Here is a 25171-nt window from a genome sequence, read left to right on the forward strand (position 1 = left end):
TTGTCTCACATCCTGTGTTTGTGGTCTTCTTTCCACAGGCTACAGGATTGTGGTTACTCTTGCTCTTGTTTCTGCCCCCTGATGGGTCAGGTTGGTCCAGGAGTCTGTGCAGGCTTCCTGGCGGGAAGGACTGGTGTCTGCCCTCGGGAGGTTGGTGCTGGGTCTTGTCCCTCTGATGGGCAGGGCCTTGTGAAGGGGTGTGCTTTGAGGTGGCTGTGAGCGCAGTATGTCTTTAGTCTGCTAATTGGTGGAGCTGTGTTCCAGTTTTGGTGGTTGTTTGGCCTGAAGCTTTCCAGCACTGGAGCGGGCAAGTTGCTGCATGAGCCTGGTTTTTGGTGCTGAAATGTGGACCTCTGGGAGAGCTCACTCTAATCAGTATTCCCTGGGGTGTTTGCTACCAGTGTCCTTGCCCTCACAGTGAGCTATAGTCGATCTTTGCCTCCCCAGGAGATCCTCCAAGACCCCTAGGTAAGTGTAGTGTGGTGGACCTCACTGTCCTTAGTTACCTGGCCCTTGGGTCTCAGCTATGGTTTCAGCCCCATCTTTGTGTGTGGGCCACCACAGGGGTCTGCTCCAGAGGCTGCCCCAATGCACACAAGTCTGCTCCAATGACTTGGTAGTGTATAGGTGTTCAGAGGCAGTGGTAGCCAGGGTTGTGGGATCCCTGGTAGCGGCCATTCCCATTGTAGATGCTGGTGCCTTGACAGGCAGCTGGTGCAGTGCCTGGCTTTACTGATAGCTGCACTTAGACTCTGCAGCTGCTAAAATCTGTAAGGAAGTCACAACACCTAAGTACGAAGCTGAAGCTGATGTGGTTAGCATCTTACGTCGCGGCCTTAACAGTGGTTGTGTGTTTATACTCTATGACTATTTGATTACCATTGACTTTCAAGCAATTGAAACCACTTTGTTCAATGCAGTAGAATTTCATTTCTCTATATGGGTGTCAGTGTCAAGTGACAATTCATTTGCTGTATTTTTCATTCTGGAGGAGCCAGTAGACCTGGTTAGCAGTGGCATTGACTCTTACAGAGAAATCACACTTTTCTGGCCTTGGGTTTTTGTTTGAAAGTCTACAGATTTCATTTGAGTGATGAAATTAAAATGTAAATATATACATAAATGTATGATATACATCCTTTTCACAGGATGAATGAAAGAATACATTACCATGTAAGTAATTTTCATTTTTTCCTAAAGAAAAGTTGAGCCACGTCCTTGGTAGATGCAGTCCTGTGAGAATGATGGTCTTTTATTTCTGCCTTGTGTTAGAGAATCTTGGTTCTCCATAGAGTGCCTACAGTGGAAAACTGTGTGGGCTTTTCTTCTTTTTTTTTGTTTTTGTTTGTTTGTTTTTTTAAATTTTTGGCTGTGTTGGGTCTTCGTTGCTGTGTGCAGGCTTTCTCTAGTTGTGGTGAGCGGGGGCTACTCTTCATTGTGGTGCACTGGCTTCTCATTGTGGTGGCTTCTCTTGTTGGGGAGCATGGGCTCTAGGTGTGCGGGCTTCAGTAGTTGTGGCACGTGGGCTCAGTAGTTGTGGCTCATGGGCTCTAGGTGCACGGGCTTCAGTAGTTGTGGCACACATGCTTAGTTGCTCCGTGGCATGTGGGATCCTCCCGGGCTAGGGATCGCACCCATGTCCCCTGCATTGGCAGGCGGATTCTTAACCACTGCACCACCAGGGAAGCCCTGGGCTTTCATTCTGTTTTATGTTTTCCTACGATGTATGTCCTGGTGTTTCTGCAGTCTGTGGATGAACAGCCCTGTTCAAGGGACCTCACTCTGAGTCTGAGCTCTGAACTGGACATGGAGGAGAACATCATCTGTATTTCTGATGTATCTCAGTCCTGGAATAATGGCTCTCTCTTTCTAGTGTCAATTCCCTGCATATTTAAAACTGTACTGAGAGCATGGAGGTCAGTCTAATTATAAGTAACATCCGCCAGCTAAAAGTAATCATTGTAAGAAGAGACTCCTCCAACTTGGTTGTTCTGGGACCTGATTAATGTATGAACAAATGTATGAACTTCTACCTCTAGAGAGTGAAGTTCAGTAGGGATCCAGATAGTCCTGATGATCAGCTGGGTTTGGGAATCCCATTGCAGACTTGGCATCCTCATGAAGTCACCAAGGCTTCTGGGAGTTCAGAAACTTCTCAAGATGACACAGTTAACTTGCATGAGATCTTGGACCAAGAGTCATCTCCTGACTTCTGGTGTCATCACATTGTACAACCACATAATGCCTCCTGTGTAAAATTGTAGTGAATTACACTGATTTTTTGTGAGTTTGTACTGGTAAGAATGTATGAGATGGACCGTTTATGCATGTCACTTGTGACTTATAAGTCTGCTTAAGGCACTTAGCAGTGAGGGAGAAAGCCAGTGATTTTGGTAAAGGTGGGGCTGGTTTTGAGGGATGACATAAAAGAATGTATAAAAAGCTAATATGCCTACTGCTGCCATCCTTGTTTTTGGCTCCCAGTTTTTAATAGCCACCAAGAGGAACTTTTTATATTTTATCACTGAATCTGACAGTGACTCAAAGGTGATATAGGGTTAAAGCTTACCCCCTCAATGGTTTGGATGAACTGTTGCATGAAAGAGCTGAAGTAGGGGTTTAATGAGAGCAGAGAAAAAAGAAAGAAAATTTGCCTGTAGTCCAAGTTTTAGTTTTTGTTCACTTATTTTAACTTTCTTCATGAAACACTCTGTAGTTAAAAAATATATGTACCTTTCTCTAAAAATGTATAAGTAAAGCTTTATGCTTTATAGGAACATTCAAAGCAATGTGTATATGAGGAACATACATCTCTGTAACTGATCCATTATGGAAGTGCCCATGAGGCCAGACCTTGTTGGGATGTAGAGGTGTCACCATTCAATGTGTGGGGTCCCCCAGTGCATCTGTATCCACTCTCCAAGGGAGAGCACTTCGCCCAGTTTTCATAAATATTTTGTTTGTTGATGGCAATCATAGCAGTGCTGTTGAGCCCTGAAGCCCTATTCCGAAGGGAGAGAATGATTTCCTGCTTGTTCTCTCATTCCAGTGGTGCTGATAGCTCAGATCAGCTCTGGTGCTGAGTTTTGCTGTGAGTTGTGACATTTGTGGCCAGGAATTTGTTAATGATAATAAAGTACCGGAGTTGGTGCATTTTTTACTTTTTCTCCCATGAGTAAGTAGACTGAGCATTATCCTGATAATAATAATCAGTGCAGACATTATACGCCAGGTCTCTGCCAAGTAAGCCCTTTCCTTACATTTCTCATTAAGTGGGAGGGACAGTTTTAGTGTCCTCATCTGAGGCATGAGGAAACTGAGGTTTAAAGAGGTTAAGTGTCTTGCCCAGGGTCCCACTGTAGAGCTGGAGTGTCACTTGTACTCACCAGCATGCCAGGATGCTCTTGTGAGTGGAACAGAAGGGCGTTTGGGCTGGCCGTTAAGCATCTGGATTTTTGGGTAACATGGGGGAAACAGTTTAGAGCTAGAATCTGTGTCATCGTGTATCTGGTGACTTTCCAGAGAAGGAGTTCGTTCTCTCTCTGGCTACAGAAAACTGCGTACTCTTTAAAGGGTGGAGCCAAGCCTTGTCTTCTTCAGTGCTCTGCTTCTACCACCCTTGCTGCACACAGGGATTGGCTGGAAGAATGTATGAATAGATGGATGGAAGGGAGTGAAGGCAGGAGGAAGGAACAAGAAGAAATGAAAGGAAATAAGGAAGGAAGTATATTAGTTTGTGATTTGTGGGTGGGTAGATATAAGGAAAGAAGAAAGAAAAGAAAGGAAGGAGGAGAAAAAGTTCCTTTTATATGTATTTGAATTGAAGGAAAGAATTTAGGAGATGGCTAGGAAAGAGTAATAAATTGGAACCAGAATGAAATAAAAGAGATATGTAGAAGAAATGTAGAAATTTTCAACTTTGCACAAAGCACTGTTACTGATACTTTACTGTTTTTAGCTTTACCCATATATTCTCCCTGGACATAGATCTCACTTAACGTTTATTTATTTTTATGTACCAGAAAGAAAGAAGGGTTTTTTTTTTTCTTGCTGTCTGTTTTTTTGTGTGTGTAACTTTTGGGGTTACTGTTACTATTATTTAATGGAATGTTATAATCTCACATATTTCTTTTTGAACCAGGATTGATGGAAAGATGTCAAGTGCTCACACCAACTACAAACTGGATGAGGCACAGGCTATAATGAGCGAGCTCAGGACCATCAAAAAAACCATTTGTACAGGCGAGAAGGAAAGACGGGACCTGATGCACGTAAGAGGCCCCGGTGCTCTTCAGAACCCACATCTGTCCTTACGTCTGCCTGCCTGCTTGTCTGTCTTCCTTTCCTCTCTGTATATATTCACATACATACATATATATCCTCCCTTTCTCATCTATATATGTCCGTGTATCTATACACACATGCATTTTAATAGGTTTATTACTTGTTATGTATATGTAATTTATGTTTAAAAGTTTTTTTAAAAAATTGGGAATGTTCATGTTGTTCAATAATCAAAACAATTCAAAAGGTATACAATAAGAGGTCTTGGAATCACCATGTTCTTTCATAGCCCATAACTGCTTTTAATGGTTTCTTGTGTACTCTTCTAGTGTTTATAAAGACACAAAAATAGCCTTCATGCAAAAGCTAATTATGTACATACAGTTTGATCTTGCTTTCTTACTCATATAATAATACTATCCTGTACTTTTGCAAATAAATACACAAATACCTCTTTATTCTTTAGTTATAACTGCACAGTATTCCATAATGTGGATGTTGAAAAATTATATATCTGAGATCGTTAGTTTTATTTTGCTTTATTGTTATTACTATCTTTTTGGCCCCTTAACTCCTGTAGCTTCTGTTATTTTTAGAAAAAGATGTGCTTTTGCAGGTGGATATATGATGGTCTTTTTGCTTGATGCTGTAATGCATTCAGTTTTTCCTTTTACGTTCTCTCGTTTTTACTTCTTTTTTTTCTGGCTGTAGCACGTGGCTTGTGGAATATTAGTTCCCTGACCAGGGATTGAAGCTCTGTACCCTGCAGTGGAAGGGCGGAGTCTTAACCACTGGACCACCAGGGAGATCCCTATGGTCTCATTTTAGTTAGTTTTTTTTTAATTTCTTTTCAGTTTTTCTTCATGTACTCAATCCGCCAAGTGGGCAGGTACTACGTTATACACATTTATGTAGATTCTGCACAGTATAAGACATACAGGGATATATAAAGTAAATATCAAACATAGAGGCAAAATAAGACAGATGCATATATATAATTTTAATGTATACCAGTGCTTCCTAAAGTCAAGGCTGCAGTGAATTAAGTAGAGTTTCCTAAATGGTGGTTAAAATGCACATTGTTGGGCCCTAACCTATTCTAGTGAATTAGAATGATGTAGTTGGGGCCCACAAATCTGTATTTGTAAATGACTTTCCAGGTCATGGTAGGTAAATGATGTATTCTTAGTTTTGCTGTGAACAATGGTAACAAGACTAGCTACCATTAGTGAACCTTCTGTGTGTGCAGAATTGGACAAGATGTTCTGCATGCATTACCCATCTAAGCCTAGCCAAAACCTCAGAGTGAACGCAGTGGTGTTTGATAGTATATATATGGAGGCTTTGGCCCAGGTTGAAGCTGGTTTCCCTGCTCTGGCCCCTCTGAGGCTACAGTGCATAGCAGTGGATAAATCATCCACTTGTGTTGCTTGAGAAAGGATAGAGAGTTTATGGAAGGAGTTTCAGGCCTCAGAATTTTCTCTGAGATGTCCATAGCTTCACAATCTATGGGAACCTCCAGGAAGAGGCAAGAGCAACACCCTCTTTCACTAAAATCAAGTTATTTTAGCTTTCTTATACTAAAAACTGACACCTTCTAAGAAACTTATGTTTACAACTACGTATACAAGTTATATTGCACTAAAATCAAATAAGTTATTTTAAAATCAAATAAATTATTTTAGCTTTCTTATGCTAAAAACTGACCCCTTCTAAGAAACTTTTGTTTACAACCACATATACAAGTTATATTGCACCAAGGTATTCTGGTTCTTGAGTTTGTAGTAAGAACTGTGGAAGAGGAGTATGTTTAGAAATGTAAAATCAGTGTAGAAAATTTGAAATCTGTTTAATTTTTATATTGAGAGGTTCTGTTTGCCAAAATTTCTGTGTTTTTTGGCAAACTAGCATGTATATTAATTTTAACTCTGTACAATTAGGGTGGAAAATATTAGGTTGTAGAAACACATAGTAGAGGTGACATGGAAGATTCAGAAGTCCCAAGCCCTTGGAAAAAGAAAAAAAAGAAAAAAAAATGAAACACTGACTGATCCAACTTTGTGGGCATTCTGCAAAACAGACAGAGGCTTATAGGAACCACACAAATTTACAATCAAGAAAAATCTATGTTCAAAACACTGTGAAATTTCATGGCATTTTTACTTGATACCCCATCCCTTGCCCTTGCCCCATTCCATTACCAATGCAGCACTATCTAGGTCTTGAGGAAATGGTGATCTAGCTCCCTGCCTTGAACTGGAGGGATCACAGCAGACCTTATGTAGAAATTAATGTGTATACCTGTTCAAACCTATTTTGGGATTACCTTAAAATCTGACGCGAGGTGTTCATTTTGTATAACTTGGAACCTGCATGAGAAAAACATCAGTCACTACTCTAAAAGTTACAAGGCTGACTGTAAGCATGGACTTACCTTGGATGAGAGCTTATGAGTGGAGTCATACAGTAGACTATTTAAGGACCTGAGAAGAAGTTGGGATGAGACTCTGGTAAACTAGGACATCTAAAGCAGTTATATATGAGGAGGAATTTAGAAAGCTATGGGTATGCAAAGGTAAAAGACATACTCAGAAAAGTCCTCAGAAGAGCTTTAGAGCTTGTGCTGCTCTCTTAGACTCAGAGTATAAGCTAAGTATAGCTAAATGGTAGAGGAATGCCTGAAAACAGAGCCAGTCTACAAAGATAGAGAGGTGGTTTACTTTTGTTTTTGCAGCTCCTGGCATTCAACGAAGTCACTATCAAACATTAGCGAAACATTAGATAAAGGAACCAGACTTTGGTGATCACACATAATTAGAAATAGTCTTTGCAAATATAGTTTGTAAAAACAAACGGACTTTGGTAACTTTCCAAAAAAAAAAAAAAGTACCATGGGGAAGAGGGAGTACTTTATTTTAAGAATTACCACATTATAAAGTTAAATGTTCAGTTTTCAAGAGAAAATCACATGGCATAAAAAAAAAAAAAACCAGGAAAACATGGTTCATTCAAGGGAGGAAATTAATTGATAGAAATTACCTGTAAGAATCCCAGATATCAAACATATTCTACAAAGACTTTATTTATTTTTAGCATCTTTATTGGAGTATAATTACTTTACACTGGTGTGTTAGTTTCTTCTTTATAACAAAGTGATTCGGTTATACATATACATATGTTCCCATATCTCTTCTCTATCATGTCTCCCTCCGTCCCACCCTCCCTATCCCACCCCTCTAGGTGGTCACAAAACAAAAAGCTGATCTCCCTGTGCTATGCAGCTGCTTCCCACTAGCTATCTGTTTTACGTACGGTAGTGTATATATGTCCATGCCACTCTCTCCCTTTGTCACAGCTTACCCTTCCCCCTCCCCATATCCTCAAGTCCATTCTCTAGTAGGTCTGTGCCTTTATTCCCGTCTTACCCCTAGGTTCTTCATGATCTTTTTTTTTTTTAGATTGCATTTATGTGTGTTAGCATACAGTATTTGTTTTTCTCTTTCTGATTTACTTCACTCTGTATGACAGATTCTAGGTCCATCCACCTCACTACAAATATCTCAATTTCATTTCATTTTATGGCTAATATTCCATTGCATATATGTGCCACATCTTCTTTATCCATTCATCCAATGATGGACATTTAGGTTGCTTCCATGTCCTGGCTATTGTAAATAGAACTGCAACAGACATTTTGGTATATGACTGTTTTTGAATTATGGTTTTCTCAGGGTATATGCCCAGTAGTGGGATTGCTGGGTTGTATGGTAGTTCTATTTTTAGTTTTTTACGGAACCTCCATACTGTTCTCCATAGTGGCTGTATCAATTTACATACCCACCAACAGTGCACGAGTGTTCCCTTTTCTCCACAGCCTCTCCAGCATTTATTGTTTCTAGATTTTTTTGATGATGGCCATTCTGACTGGTGAGATGATATCTCATTGTAGTTTTGATTTGCATTTCTGTAATGATTAATGATGTTGAACATTCTTTCAAGTGTTTGTTGGCAATATGTATATCTTCTTTGCAGAAATATCTATTTAGGTGTTCTGCCCAATTTTGGATTGGGTTGTTTGTTTTTTTGTTATTGAGCTGCATGTGCTGCTTGTAAATCTTGGAGATTAATCCTTTGCCAGTTGCTTCATTTGCAGATATTTTCTCCCATTCTGATGGTGGTCTTTTGGTCTTCTTTATTTCCTTTGCTGTGCAAAAGCTTTGAAGTTTCATTAGGTTTCATTTGTTTATTTTTGTTTTTCTTTCCATTTCTTTAGGAGGTGGGTCAAAAATGATCTTGCTGTGATTAATGTCATACAGTGTGCTGTCTATGTTTTGTCTCTAACAAGTTTGTTAGTGACTGGCCTTACATGTAGGTCTTCAATCCATTTTGAGTTTATTTTTGTGTATGGTGTTAGGGAGTGTTCTAATTTAATACTTTTACATGTACCTGTCCAGTTTTCCCAGCACCCCTTATTGAAGAGGCTGCCATTTCTCCACTGTATATTCTTGGCTCCTTTATCAAAGATAAGGTGACCATATGTGCCTGGGTTTATCTCTGGGCTTTCTATCCTGTTCCACTGATCTATCTTTCTGTTTTTGTGCCAGTACCATACTGTTTTGATTACTGTAGCTTTGTAGTATAGTCTGAAGTCAGGGAGCCTGATTCCTACCGCTCCGTTTTTTATTCTCAAGATAGCTTTGGCTATTCGGGGACTTTTGTGTTTACATACAAATTGTGAAATTTTTGTTCTAGTTATGAAAAATGCCAGTGGTAGTTTGATAGGGATTGCATTGAATCTGTAGATTGCTTTGGGTAGTAGAGTCATTTTCACAATGTTGATTCTTCCAATCCAAGAACATGGTATATCTCTCCATCTATTTGTATCATCTTTAAGTTCTTTCATCAGTGTCTTATAATTTTCTGCATACAGGTCTTTTGTCACCCTAGGTAGGTTTATTCCTAGATATTTTATTCTTTTTGTTGCAGTGGTAAATAGGAGTGTTTTCTTAATTTCACTTTCAGATTTTTCATCATTAGTGTGTAGGAATGCCAGGTATTTCTGTGCATTAATACGTATCCTGCTACTTTACCAAATTCAGTGATTAGCTCTAATAGTTTTCTGGTAGCATGTTTAGTATTCTGTATGTAGAATATCATGTCATCTGCAAGCAGTGGCAGCTTTACTTCTATTCCATTTGGATTCCTTTTATTTCTTTTTCTTCTCTGATTGCTGTGTCTAAAACTTCCAAAACTATGTGGAATAAGAGTAGTGAGAGTGGGCAACCATGTCTTGTTCCTGATCTTATTGGAAATGGTTTCAGTTTTTCACCATTGAGGATGATGTTGGCTGTGGGTTTGTCATATATGGCCTTTATTATTTTGAGGAAAGTTCCCTCTATGCCTACTTTCTGCAGGGTGTTTATCTAAATGGGTGTTGAATTTTGTTGAAAGCTTTCTCTGCATCTATTGAGATGATCATATGGTTTGCCTCCTTCAATTTGTTAATATGGTGTATAACGTTGATTGATTTGCATATACTGAAGAATCCTTGTATTACTGGATTAAACCCCACTTGATCACGGTGTATGATCCTTTTAATGTGCTGTTGGATTCTGTTTGCTAGTATTTTGTTGAAGGTTTTTCCATCTATTTCATCAGTGAAATTGGCCTGTACTTTTCTTTCTTTGTGACATCTTTGTCTGGTTTTGGTATTAGGGTGATGGTGGTCTCGTAGGATGAGTTTTGGAGTGTTCCTCCCTCTGCTATATTTTGGAAGAGTTTGAGATGGATAAGTGTTAACTCTTCTCTAAATATTTGACACTATTCTTCTGTGAAGCCATCTGGTCCTGGGCTTTTGTTTGTTGGAAGATTCTATCAACTGTGATTTTTAATCACAGTTTCAATTTCAGTGCTTGTGATTGGTCTGTTCATATTTTGTATTTCTTCCTGATTCAGTCTTGGCAGGTTGTGCATTTCTAAGAATTTGTCCACTTCTTCCAGGTTGTCCATTTTATTGGCATAGAGTTGCTTGTAGTAGTCTCTCATGATCTTTTGTATTTGTGCAGTGTCAGTTGTTACTTCTCCTTTTTCATTTCTAATTCTATTGATTTGAGTCTTCTCCCTTTTTTTCTTGTTGAGTGTGGCTAATGGTTTATCAATTTTGTGTATCTTCTCAAAGAACCATCTCTTAGTTTTATTGATATTTGCTATCGTTTCCTTCATTTCTTTTTCATTTATTTCTGATCTGGTCTTTATGATTTCTTTCCTTCTGCTAACTTTGGGGTTTTTTTGTTCTTCTTTTTCTAATTACTTTAGGTGCAAGGATGGGCTGTTTATTTGAGATGTTTCCTGTTTCTTAAGGTAGGATGTATTGCTATAAACTTCCCTCTTAGAACTGCTTTTGCTGCATCCCATAGGTTTTGGGTCATCTTGTCTCCATTGTCATTTGATTCTAGGTATTTTTTGATTTCCTCTTTGATTTCTTCAGTGATCAGTTTGTTATTAAGTAGTGTATTGTTTTGCCTCCATGTGTTTAAATTTTTTACAGATCTTTTCCTGTAATTGATGTCTAGTCTCATAGCGTTGTGGTCGGAAAAGATACTTGTTATGATTTCAGTTTTCTTAAATTTACCAAGGCTTTATTTCGGACCCAAAATATGATTTATCATGGAGAATGTTCCATGAACACTTGAGAAAAATGTGTATTCTGTTGTTTTTGGATGGAATGTCCTATAAATATCGATTATTCCATCTTGTTTAATGTATCATTTAAAGCTTGTGTTTTCTTATTTATTTTCATTTTGGATGACCTGTCCATTGGTGAAAGTGGGGTGTTAAAAGTCCACTACTATGACTGTGTTACTGTCGATTTCCCCTTTTATGGCTGTTAGTATTTGCCTTATGTATTGAGGTGCTCCTGTGTTGGGTGCATAAATATTTACAATTTTATATCTACTTCTTGGATCGATCCCTTGATCATTATGTAGTGTCCTTCTTTGTCTCTTCTAATAGTCTTTATTTTAAAGTCTATTTTATCTGATATGAGAATTGCTACTCCAGCTTTGTTTTGAGTTCCATTTGCACGGAATATCTTTTCCATCCCCTCACTTTCAGTCTGTTGTGTCTGTAGGTTTGAAGTGGGTCTCTTGTAGACAGTATATATATGGGCCTTGTTTTTGTATCCATTCGGCCAGTCTGAGTGTTTTGGTGGGAGCATTTAATCCATTTACATTTAAGGTAGTTATCGATATGTATGTTCCTATTCCCATTTTGTTAATTGTTTTGGGTTTGTTATGGTAGGTGTTGTTCTTCTCTTGTGTTTCTTGCCTAGAGAAGTTCCTTTGGCATGTGTTGTAAAACTGGTTTGGTCATGCAGAACTCTCTCCGCTTTTCCTTGTCTGGAAAGGTTTTAATTTCTCCATCAAATATGAATGAGATCCTTGCTGGGTAGAGCAATCTTGGTTGTAGGTTTTTCTCCTTCATCAGTTTAAATATGTCCTGCCACTTCCTTCTGGCTTGCAGAGTTTCTCCTGAAAGATCAGCTGTTAACCTTATGGGAATTCCCTTGTATGTTATTTGTTGTTTTTCCCTTGCTGCTTTTTGTTTGTTTGTGAGTTTTTTGTTTTGTTTTTTTTGTGATACGCGGGCCTCTCACTGTTGTGGCCACTCCCGTTGTGGAGCACAAGCTCCGGATGTGCAGGCCCAGTGTCCATGGTTCACAGGCCCAGCCGTTGCGCGGCATCTTTGCTGCTTTTAATATGTTTTCTTTGTATTTAATTTTTGATAGTTTTATTAATATGTGTCTTGGCATGTTTCTCCATGGATTTATCCTGTATGGGACTCTCTGTGCTTCCTGGACTTGATTAACTATTTCCTTTCCCATATTAGGGAAGTTTTCAACTATAATCTCTTTAAATATTTTCTCAGTCCCTTTGTTTTTCTCTTTTCTTCTGGGACCCCTATGATTTGAATGTTGGTGTGTTTAATGTTTCCCAGAGGTCTCTGAGACTGTCCTCAGTTCTTTACATTCTTTTTTCTTTATTCTGCTGTGCAGTAGTTATTTCAACTATTTTATCTTCCAGGTCAGTTATCTGTTCTTCTGCCTCTGTTATTCTGCCATTGATCCCTTCTAGAGTATTTTTCATTTGATTTATTGTGTTGTTCATCGTTGTTTGTTTCATCTTTAGTTCTTCTAGGTCCTTGTTAAACGTTTCTTGCATTTTGTCTATTCTATTTCCAAGATTTTGGATCATCTTTACTATCATTATTCTGAATTCTTTTTCAGGTAGACTGCCTATTTCCTCTTTATTTGTTAGGTCTGGTGGGTTTTTATCTTGCTCCTTCATGTTTTTCTGTCTTCTCATTTTGCTTATCTTCTGTGTTTGGGGTCTCCTTTTTGCAGGCTGTAAGTTCATAGTTCCTGTTGTTTTGGTGTCTGTTCCCAGTGGTAAGGTTGGTTCAGTGGGCTGTGTAGGCTTCCCAGTGGAGGGGACTAGTGCCTGTGTTCTGGTGGATGAGCCTGGATCTTGTCTTTCTGGTGGGCAGGTCCACATCTGGTGGTGTGTTTTGGCATGTCTGTGGCCTTATAATGATTTTAGGTAGCCTCTCTGCTAATGGATGGGGTTGGTTTCTTATCTTGCTAGTTGCTTGGCATAGGGTGTCCAGCACTGTAGCTTGCTGGTCGTTGAGTGAAGCTGGGTGCTGGTGTTGAGATGGAGATCTGTGGGAGATTTTTGCCGTTTGATATCACAGGGAACTGGGAGGTCTCTTGTGGACCAGTGTCCTGAAGTTGGCTCTCCCACCTCAGAGGCACAGCAGTGACTCCTGGCTGCAGCACCAAGAGCATTTCATTCACATGGCTCAGAATAAAAGGCAGAAAAAAATAGAAAGAATGAAAGAAAGAAATAGGATAAAATAAAATAAAGTAGATCAAGTAAAATAAAGCTAGTAAAATAAAAAATAATTATTAAGAAAAAAATTTTTTAAAAGTAAAAATACAAACAAATATAAAAACGGACGGACAGAACCCTAGGACAAATGGTGAAAGCAAAGCTATACAGACAAAATCTCACACAGAAGCATACACATACACACTCAGAAAAAGAGAAAAAGGGAAAAAAATAATATATATTAGTCCCAAATCCACCTCTTCAATTTGGGCTGATTTGTTGTCTATTCGTGTATTCCACAGATGCAGGGTATATCAAGTTGATTGTGGAGCTTTAATCCGCTGCTCCTGAGGCTGCTGAGAGAGATTTCCCTTTCTCTTCTTTGTTTGCACAGCTCCCGGGGCTCAGCTTTGGATTTGGCCCCACCTCTGCATGTAGGTCGCCTGAGGGCATCTGTTTTTCGCTCAGACAGGACGGGGTTAAAGGAGCCACTGATTCGGGGGCTCTGGCTCACTCAGGCCAGGAGAAGGGAGGGGCACGGAGTACGGGGTGAGCCTGCGGCTGCAGAGGCCAGTGTGACGTTGCACCAGCCTGAGGCGCGCTGTGTGTTCTCCTGGGGATGTTGTCCCTGGATCCCGGGACCCTGGCAGTGGTGGGCTGTACAGGCTCCCCGGAAGGGGTGTGTGGATAGTGACCTGTGCTCGCACACAGGCTTCTTGGTTGGCTTCCTAGTGTGTGGAAACCTCTCCTCCTTCATTGCTCCCTACCACTGGTGCAGTTCCCGTCCCTATTCTTTTGTCTCTGTTTTTTCTTTTGCCCTACCCAGGTATGCAGAGATGTATTTCTGATGTATCTGTGGGAATGATGGTGATCTCTTCGTCTTACTCTTCCACCATCTTCCTCAACTCCCTCTACAAAGAGTTTAAAACACACGTGTAAGACATCATCAAAAAGCATAATAAAAAATGTGGACAAAATACTACAGTAAGTCGAGAAAACAGTGTGAACAAAATGAGAATACTGACAAAGGAAAATGCTGTTTGCTAATGATGAACAATCGGTAAAGAAAACATAAATAAAAGAAGGTTATTCCATGCTCATGGATTTGAAGACTTAACATTATTCAAAGGATTATACTATCCATGGTAATCAGTAGTTTTAGTTCAATCCCTGTCAAAGCCCCAATAGTGTTTTCTTTTTCAGAAATAGAAAATCCGTCCTCAACTTCATATGGAATTTCAAGGGATCCCCTAGGTAGCCAAAACATTTTGCAAAAGAAAGACCAAGGTGAAAGGACTCATACTTCCTGATTTCAAAACTTAGCACAAAGCCACAATAAGTAAAACTGTGTGCTACTGGCATAAGGACAAACATGTGGACCAATGGAATAGAATACAGAGCCCATATATAAGCTCTCATATATATGGTCAATTGATTTTCCACAAAGGAGTCAAGACTGTTATTCATTACTGGAAAGGACACTCTGTTCAACAAATGGTGTTTGGAAAACTGGATATTCACATGCAGGGGAATGAAGCTGCAGCCTTACTTTACACTATAAAAAGGTTAACTCAGAATTGATGAAGGATGTAAATGCAGGAGCTAAGATTACAAAACTCTTTGAGGAAAACACAGAGGAAAATCTTCAGAGCATTGGATTTGGTAGTCTTTTCTTGGATATAACACAAGACAGCACAGAGAATAAAAGAAAAAATAGAAACTTTGTAATTCAAATAAAGTGTTATGCATTAAGTGATGCCAGCAGTTAAAAGGTATCCACAAAAATCAGAGAAAATATTTGCAAATCATATATATTTTTAAGTAGCATGCAGAACAAGAACAAAAAAACTCTTAAACCTAACAAAAGAAAGGCAAACAATTCAATTGAAAGGGGGTAAAACCTAAACAGATATTTCTTGAAAGAAGATGGACAAATGGCTAGTAAGCATATGAAAAAATGCTCAGCATCATTAATCATTGAGGAAATGCAAAGCCAAGAACAGTGAAATAATATTTCCCGCACAATAAGATGGTATATAATTTAAAAACTGCAAATAACAAGCGTTGGTGAGGATATGGAGAAATCGAACCCTTGTATGTTGCTGTTGATTATAAAACATGCAGCCATTCTGGAAAGCAGTTTGAGAATACTTCAAAAAGTACAACTTACTGTATGATCCAGCAGTTCCACTGCCAAATTTATCTATATGTAAAAGAGTTTAAAACAGGTATTCATATGAATTCATACATATTCATAGCAGCATTATTTTTCAGTAGAAAAGAGATAGAAATAGCTTGTGCCTATCAGCCGATGAATGCATATATATTCAATTATATATAGAATGGAATATTATTCAGCCATAAAAAGGAGTGAAGTAGTTAACATGCTATATGTTTGAATCTCAGAAATGTTATTATAAATGAAAGGAGCCAGACATAAGTTGTATGATTTTGTATGATTTTTTTATATGAAATATTCACAATAAGTAAATCGTTAGAGGAAAAAAGTGATTGTCATTTGCTTAAGGTCAGGGAACCAGTGATACTGCCTGTTCAAAGAGTTACAAGTTTCCTCTTGGGGCAGTGGAAATGTTTTGGAACTAGATAAGAAGCAGTGGTTGTACAACATGGTGATTGCATTAACTGCCACAGAATGGTTCAGTTTGAAAGCATTGTGTTAGGTGCATTTGAGCTCTCTAAAACATATATGAGCACAGTATGGGAATTGTTTTCACATTCTCTGTGGTTTATCTATGAAGATCTCAAGGGATGTTAGCATTTTTTTCTTACTAACATAACTGTTTTTCTTTAGGAAACAAAGATTTTAAAAGCTAGTTAAAATGGTACCACAATTATTTGCCATTTTAGTCACAATCCATCAGAATCAGTCAATCACTGGTTTAAATTATAAAAAATTTTATTAAAGGTGCAAGTAGTGAGAAAATTTTCTTTTAAATCTAACAAGAATGGAGAGTGGGGTGGGTCAACTGCCCAGTGAGAGTTGGAGACCTATAATTGGAGTGAAATGACTGCTTTAAAGAGAAGGGAAGCATTACATCTCTCTTCAAATAGTTTGTCTTATTCTGTTACAGAGCCTGGTGAACCTTACCAATGGTTTCAAGAATTTCTCCTTTATTACTGACTCTCTGCAGGATTTTTCTCAGAGTTCGGGCTCACTTGTAGATTCTCATTTGCCTCAACAGTTCTGTGATGCTTCATCTCAAACGGATATCATTGGAGAGGTATGCTTGCTTAAGGGACAAGAAACAAGTGTGCTGAGAGAGAAGGGCTTCTTTTGTGTTGCCATCAGCAGTTTTGTTTAATTTTCCATTTTCACAAATATTTAATGTTTTATGCAGTTAGGTTGAAAGACAGCATATTGTTTGATTCCCTCTTGTGAAGGTTCAATGGTATGGGATGCAGTTAAATTTTTAGCTACCTTTGTCCTTGTGACTTAGATTTTTTAAAAGAACCCTTTGCAGAGTTGAGATTAAACACTTTTTCAACAAAACATGACTTTCTAATGCACAGATTGGCAAGCTTTTTCTGTAGAAGGATCAGACAGTGAATGTATTAGGCTTTTCAGGGATGTGGTGTCTGTCAGCTATTCAGCTCTGCCATCTAGTACACAAGGACCCATAGGTTCTAGAAGAACAAATTGGTGTGGCTATGTTCCTATAAAACTTTACTTATTAGGTGGCAGAATGGATTTTTCCCCTGGTTGCCTGAGGATTGACTTTACAACACTAGGTTACTAAAGTCTTTGTAGCTGAGGCACTCTTGGCTTCTACTTTGATACTGTTTGTCATTGTTCTAAAAAAAGGTTAGGAAATTTACCTGAATTAAAATTAATTTTGTTTGAGACTTGGTAGAATTTCAAAATGCACTTTTGATAATGTGTGAATCTTTGAGTTAGGTGAGGATTGGGAATCAGTATTTGAAACTGGACTGTGGATATTTAAAAGCAGTACTTTTGTAATGTCATTGAGTGACATTTGCTGTTAAGATTTTACCAAATAGAAAGCCACTTGGACTGCTTCTTTTTCCTAAGACTTATTAAACAGAGATGTGTAAGTGGAAAGGTGAAGACAGAAAAAGATGAGAGAATAAAGAAAATAGATTGACATAAAACTCAGGTCTTGAAATAATTAGTACTGCAGGGGGAAGATGGTGGAAGAGTAACACGCAGAAATCACCTTCCTCCCCACAGATACATAAGAAATACATCTACACGTGGAACAACTCCTACAGAACACCTACTGAACGCTGGCAGAAGACCTCAGACCTCCCAAAAGGCAAGAAACTCCTTGCGTACCTGAGTAGGGCAAAAGAAAAAAGAATAAACAGAGACAAAAGAATAGGGATGGGACCTGCACCAGTGGAAGGGAGCTGTGAAGGAGGAAAAGTTTCTACACACTAGAAGGCCCTTCACGGGCGGAGACTGCGGGTGGTGGAGGGGGGAACTTTGGAGCCACGGAGGAGAGCACAGAAACGGGTGTGGAGGGCAAAGCATTGAGATTCCTGCACAGAGGATCAGTGCCAACTGGCACTCACCAGCCCGAGAGGCTTGTCAGCTCACCTGCCGGGGCAGGCGGGGCTGGGAGCTGAGACTCAGGCTTCGGTTGGAGTGCAAGGAGAGGACTGGGGTTGGTGGCCTGAACACAGCCTGCAGGGGGTTAATACACCACGGCTAGCTGGGAGGGAGTCCGGGGAAATGTCTGGACGTGCTTGAGAGTCAAGAGACTTTTTCTTCCCTCTTTGTTTCCTGGTGAACAAGGAGAGGGGATTACGAGTGCTGCTTAAAGGACCTCCAGAGACAGGCGCGAGCCGCGGCTAACAGCACGGACCCCAGAGATGGGCGGGAGACGCTAAGGCCACTGTTGCCACCACCAAGAAGCCTGTGTGTGAGCACAGGTCACTCTACACACCTCCCCTCCCGGGAGCCTGTGCAGCCCGCCACTGCCAGGGTCCCAGGATCCAGGGACAACTTCCTGGTGAGAACACATGACGAGCCTCAGGCTGCTGCAACGTCACGCCGGCCTCTGCCACATGGGCTCGCCCCACATCCGGACCCCTCCCTCCCCGCAGCCTGAGTGAGCCAGAGCCCCCAAATCATCCCAAATTGAGGAGGTAGATTTTGAGAATTTTAATATATTAAAAGATGTATTATTTTTTCCCCTTTTCCTTTTTTTGTGAGTGTCTTTGTGTATGCTTCTGTGTGAGATTTTGTCTGTATAGCTTTGGTTTCACCATTTGTCCTAGGACTCTGCCCGTCCGGTTATTTTTTTACTTAAAAAATTTTTTTTTCTTAATAATTATTTTTTATTTTAATAATTCTATTTTGTTTTATCTTTATTTTATTTTATCCTCTTTCTTTCATTCTTTCTTTCCATCCTTCTTTCCTTCCTTCCTTCCTACCTCCTTTCCTTCCTCCCTTGCTCCCTTCCTCCCTCCCTTGCTCCCTTGCTCCCTCCCTCCCTCCGTCCCTCCCACCCTCCCTCCCTCCCTCCCTCCCTCCCTCCCTCCCTTCCTTCCTTCCTTCCTTCCTTCCTTCCTTCCTTCCTTCCTTCTTTCTTGCTTTCTTTTTCTCCACACTGGTCCAAAAGACATGTCCCAGCTCCACGTAATATCACGTGGTGAAAACCTCCCAGAGATCTCCATCTCACCACCAACACACAGCTGCACTCAACACCAGCAAGCTACAGTGCTGGACACTCTATGCCAAAAAACTAGAAGACAGTAACACAACCCCACCCATTAGCAGAGACGCTGCCAAAAAACATAATAAGACCAGAGACACGCCAAAACCACCAGATGTGGACCGCCCACCAGAAAGAAAAGATCCAGCCGCATCCACCGGAACACAGGCACTAGTCCCTTTTACCAGGAAGCCTACACAACCCACTGAACCAACCTTAACCACTGGGGGCAGACACCAAAAATAAAGGGAACCACGAACCTGCAGCCTGCAAAAAGGAGACCCCAAACACAGTAAGATGAGCAAAATGAGAAACAGAAAAACACACAGCAGAAGGAGCAAGACAAAAACCCACCAGACCTAACAAATGAAGAGGATATAGGCAGTCTACCTGAAGAAGAATTCAGAATAATGTTAGTAAAGATGATCCAAAATGTTTGAAATAGAATAGAGAAAATGCAAGAAACATTTAACAAGAACCTAGAAGAACTAAAGAGGAAACAAGCAATGATGAAAAACAATAAATGAAATTAAAAATACTCTAGAAGGGATCAATGGCAGAATAACTGAGACAGAAGACCTGAAGACAGTGACCTGGAAGATAAAATAGTGGAAATACCTACTGCAGAGCAGAATAAAGAAAAAAGAATGAAAAGAACTGAGGACAGTCTCAGAGACCTCTGGGACAACAGTAAACACAGCAACATTCAAATCATAGGGGTCCCAGAAGAAGAAGAGAAAAAGAAAGGGACTGAGAAAATATTTGAAGAGATTATAGTTGAAAACTTCCCCAGTTTGGGAAAGGAAATAGTTAATCAAGTCCACGAAGCACAGAGGGTCCCATACAGCATAAATCCATGGAGAAACGCACCAAGACACATATTAATCAAACTGTCAAAAATTAAATACAAAGAAAACATATTAAAAGCAGCAAGGGAAAAACAACACACAACAGAATCCCCATAAGATTAACAGCTGATCTTTCAGCATAAACTCTGCAAGCCAGAAGGGACTGGCAGGACATATTTAAAGTGATGAAGGAGAAAAACCTACAACCAAGATTACACTACCCAGCAAGGATCTCACTCAGATTTGATGGAGAAATTAAAACTTCACAGACAAGCAAAAGCTGAGAGAGTGGGGCAGCACCAACCAGCTTTAAAAGAAATGCTAAACGAACTTGTCTAGGCAAGAAACACAAGAGGAGGAAAAGACCTACAGTAACAAATCCAAAACAATTAAGAAATGGGAATAGGAACATACATATCGATAATTACCTTCAATGTAAGTGGATAAATGCTTCCACCGAAAGACACAGACTGCCTGAATGGATACAAAAAGAAGACGCATATGTGTGCTGTCTATAAGAGACCCACTTCAGACCTAGGGACACATACAGACTGAAAGTGAGAGAATGGAAAAAGATATTCCATACAAATGGAAATGAAAAGAAAGCTGGAGTAGCAATTCTCATATAAGACAATATAGATTGAAAATAAAGACTATTACAAGAGACAAAGAAGGACACTATACAATGATCAAGGGATCGATCCGAGAAGAAGATATAATAATTGTAAATATTTATGCACCCAACATAGAAGCACCTCCATACATAAAGCAAATACTAACAGCCATAAAAGGGGAAATCGACAGTAACACATTCATAGTAGGGGACTTTAACAACCCGCTTTCACCAATGGAAAGATCATCCAAAATGAAAATAAAAAAGGAAAAACAAGCTTTAAATAATACATTAAACAAGATGGACTTAATTGATATTTATAGGACATTCCATCCAAAAACAACAGAACACACATTTCTCTCAAGTGTTCATGGAACATCTCCACGATAGATCAAATCTAGGGTCACAAATCAAGCATTGGTAAATTTAAGAGAATTGAAATTGTATCAAGTTTCCTTTCCGACCACAATGCTATGAGACTAGATGTCAACTACAGGGAAAGATCTGTAGAAAATACAAACACATGGAGACTAAACAATACAGTACTTAATAACGAAGTGATCACTGAAGAAATCAAAGAGGAAATCAAAATATACCTAGAAACAAATGACAATGGAGACACGATGACCCAAAACCTATGGGATGCATTAAAAGCAGTTCTAAGAGAGGTTTATAGCAATCAATCCTACCTTAAGAAACAGGAAACATCTCGAATTAACAACCTAACCTTGCACCTAAAGCAAATAGAGAAAGAAGAACAAAAGTACCCCAAAGTTAGTGGAAGGAAAGAAATCATAAAATCAGATCAGAAGTAAATGAAAAAGAAATGAAGGAAATGATAGCAAATATCAATAAAACTAAAAGCTGGTTCTTTGAGAAGATAAATATTATTGATAAACCATTAGCCAGACTCAGCAAGAAAAAAAGGGAGAAGACTCAATAGAATTAGAAATGAAAAAGGAGAGGTAACAACTGACACTGCAGAAATACAAAAGATCATGAGAGGTGACAACAAGCAACTCTATGCCAATAAAATGGACAACCTGGAAGAAATGGACAAATTCTTAGAAATACACAACCTGCCAAGACTGAATCAGGAAAAAATAGATAATATGAACAGACCAATCACAGGCAATGAAATTGAAACTGTGATTAAAAATCTCCCAACAAACAAAAGCCCAAGACCAGATGGCTTCACAGGCAAATTCCATCAAACATTTAGAGAAGAGCTAACACCTATCCTTCTCAAACTCTTCCAAAATATAGCAGAGGGAGGAACACTCCCAAACTCATTCTACAAGGCCACCATCACCCTGATACCAAAACCAGACAAGGATGTCACAAAGACAGAAAACTACAGGCCAATATCACTGATGAACATACATGCAAAAATCCTCAACAAGATACTGGCAAACAGAACCAACAGCACATTAAAAGGATCATACACCATGATCAAGTGATACACCATATTAACAAATTAAAGGAGAAAAACCATATGATCATCTCGATAGATGCAGTGAAAGTTTTTGACAAAATTCACACCCATTTATGATAAAAACCCTGCACAAAGTAGGCATAGAGGGAACTTTCCTCAACATAATAAAGGCTATATATGACAAACCCACAGCCAACATTGTCCTCAATGGTGAAAAACTGAAATCATTTCCACTAAGATCAGGAACAAGACAACGTTGCCCTATCTCACCACTCTTATTCAACATAGTTTTGGGAGTTTTAGCCACAGCAATCACAGAAGAAAAGGAAATGAAAGGAATCCAAATTGGAAAAGAAGAAGTAAAGCTGTCACTGTTTGCAGATGACATGATACTACACATAGAGAATCCTAAATATGCTACCAGAAAACTACTAGAGCTAATCAATGAATTTGGTAAAGTAGCAGGATACAAAGTTAATGCACAGAAATCTCTGGCATTCCTAAACACTAATGATGAAAAATCTGAAAGTGAAATTAAGAAAACACTCCCATTTACCATTGTAACAAAAATAAAATATCTAGGAATAAACCTGCCTAAGGAGACAAAAGACCTGTATGCAGAAAATTATCAGACACTGATGAAAGAAATTAAAGATGATACAAATAGATGGAGAGATATACCATGTTCTTGGATTGGAAGAATCAGCATTGTGAAAATGACTCCACTACCCAAAGCAAACTACAGATTCAATGCAATCCCTATCAAACTACCACTGAAATTTTTCACAGAACTAGGACAAAAAATTTCACAATTTGTATGGAATTACAAGAGACTCCGAATAGCCAAAGCAATCTTGAGAATAAAAAACGGAGCGGTAGGAATCAGGCTCACTGACTTCAGACTATACTACAAAGCTACAGTAATCAAGACAGTATGGTACTGGCACAAAAACAGAAAGATAGATCAATGGAACAGGATAGAAAGCCCAGATATAAACCCATGCACATATGGTCACCTTATCTTTGATAAAGGAGACAGGAATGTACAATGGAGAAAGGACAGCCTCTTCAGGAAGTGGTACTGCGAAAACTGGACAGGTACATGTAAAAGTATGAGATTAGATCACTCCCTAACACCACACACACAAAAAAACTCAAAATGGATTAAAGACCTAAATGTAAGGAGAAAAACTATCAAACTCTTAGAGGAAAACATAGGTAGAGTACTCTATGACATAAATCACAGCAAAATCTTTTTTGACCCACCTCCTAGAGAAATGGAAATAAAAACAAAAATAAACAAATGGGACCTAATGAAACTTCAAAGCTTTTGCACAGCAAAGGAACCATAAAAAATACCAAAAGACAACCCTCAGAATGGTAGAAAATATTTGCAAATGAAGCAACTGACAAAGGATTAACCTCCAAATTTTATATGCAGCTCATGCAGCTCAATAACAAAAAAACAAACAATCCAATCCAAAAATGGGCAGACGACCTAAATAGACATTTTTCCAAAGAAGATATACAGACTGCCAACAAACACATGAAAGAATGCTCAACTTCACTAATCATTAGAGAAATGCAAATCAAAACTACGATGAGATATCATCTCACAGCAGTCAGAAAAGCCATCATCAAAAAATCTAGAAACAATAAATGCTGGAGAGGGTGTGGAGAAAAGGGAACCCTCTTCCACTGTTGGTTGGAATGTAAATTGAGATAGGCACTGTGGAGAACAGTATGGAGGTTCATTAAAAACTACAAATAGAACTACCATATGACCCAGCAATACCACTACTGGGCATATACCCTGAAAAAACCATAATTCAAAAAGAGTCATGTACCAAAATGTTCATTGCACCTCTATTTACAATAGCCCAGAGATGGAAACAACCTAAGTGTCCATCATTGGATGAATGGATAAAGAAGATGTGGCACATATATATAATGCAATATACTCAGACATAGAAAGAAACGAAATTGAGCTATTTGTAATGAGGTGGATGGACCTAGAGTCTGTCATACAGAGCGATGTAAGTCAGAAAGAGAAAGACAAATACCATATGCTAACACATATATATGGAATTTAAGAAAAAAATGTCATGAAGAACCTAGGGGTAAGACAGGAATAGAGACACAGACCTAGTAGAGAATGGACTTAAGGATATGGGGACTGGGAAGGGTAAGCTGTGACAAAGCGAGAGAGTGGCATGGACATATATACACTACCATATGTAAAATAGATAGCTAGTGGGAAGCAGCCGCAAAACACAGGTAGATCGACTTGGTGCTTTGAGACCACCTAGAGGGGTGGGATAGGGAATGTGGGACGGAGGGAGACGCAAGAGGGAAGAGAGATGGGAACATATGTGTATGTATAACTGATTCAGTTTGTTATAAAGCAGAAACTAACACACTATTGTAAAAGAATTATACTCCCATAAAGATGTTAAAAAAATTGTTATATTGCAGGTTTGGAATTTGAGGCTCAGAGAGGTGAAGTGACTTGCCCAAGGTCACACAGCTTATTCTTGTTTGATTGTAAATCTTGTGTTGTTAACAGTACTAGTCATTAAATATTCAAAATGAGAAAAAAAATAATTAGCTACTATTTTGAAACTCAGCAAACGTTTCCTCTTTTGGAAGTATAGTAAATAATGAGTATTTCTTGAATTTTCTGGAACAGCCTATTTTCAGTTTTCCCCTCATTTTCCTAATAGTACACTTGTACATTTTCAACCACATGTATTATGTGGTTTAAAGAATATGGTCACTAACTGTAACACACAGGGAAGAATCTGTTAACCCAAAAAATAATTTTTTTTTCTAAAGATTTTGGAGTGACTGAGAGAAGGAAAGAAGTCTGACTCACTCAGTTTCTTTAGTTAGTCATTGCTTCTTGTCAGGAGGTTAGAATTAGAATGTATTTATTTCTAACTAGCATGAGGAGAAAGGGGTTAGATCAAAAACTTTTGTAATGATTTATATAGAATGTCCTAAACCTTTTGGTGTGAAGCTTGTTACAGAGTTATAATAACAATAGCAGTAAATTCTTCTTATTGATGAAACTCTTAAGTGTACGGGGGCAGGCATCTTCCCACGTCTGACCTCATTTTAACCAGTTGTTCCCATCTCTGTTACATAGTATGATGAGGAGACTAAGGTGCCAGGTTACCTAAGGTCTTAAAGCTGAGAGAGGCAAGTCTGGGTTCAAAATTACATCTCTGATGATTAAACTCCTGCACTGTCTACTACATCATGTTACTATAGAGAAAAATACCAAAAAGCTATGCCCTATATCATAAGTACATATGATATCATATATTAGCTCTTGCTATGTGGGTTTTAAAACTGCAGTCAAAGTGTCAGGTCAATTAGAAAGTCAGTCTCAGATTAGGTGA

The 25171-nt window shown here is 38.9% G+C and overlaps 1 protein-coding gene across 1 annotated transcript in view; it reads left to right on the forward strand.

Moving 5' to 3' along the window:
- Positions 1 to 25171, forward strand: part of LOC137217886 (protein WWC3-like) — a 173190-nt gene that overhangs the window by 67855 nt on the left and 80164 nt on the right. Inside the window, 2 exon segments of the mRNA XM_067724886.1 lie at positions 4142 to 4271; positions 16265 to 16414. Of these exon segments, the coding sequence (XP_067580987.1) occupies positions 4142 to 4271; positions 16265 to 16414 (280 nt within the window).

The sequence above is a fragment of the Pseudorca crassidens genome, chromosome Y (assembly GCF_039906515.1).
Source record: "Pseudorca crassidens isolate mPseCra1 chromosome Y, mPseCra1.hap1, whole genome shotgun sequence".
Classification (NCBI taxonomy): Eukaryota; Metazoa; Chordata; class Mammalia; order Artiodactyla; family Delphinidae; genus Pseudorca; species Pseudorca crassidens.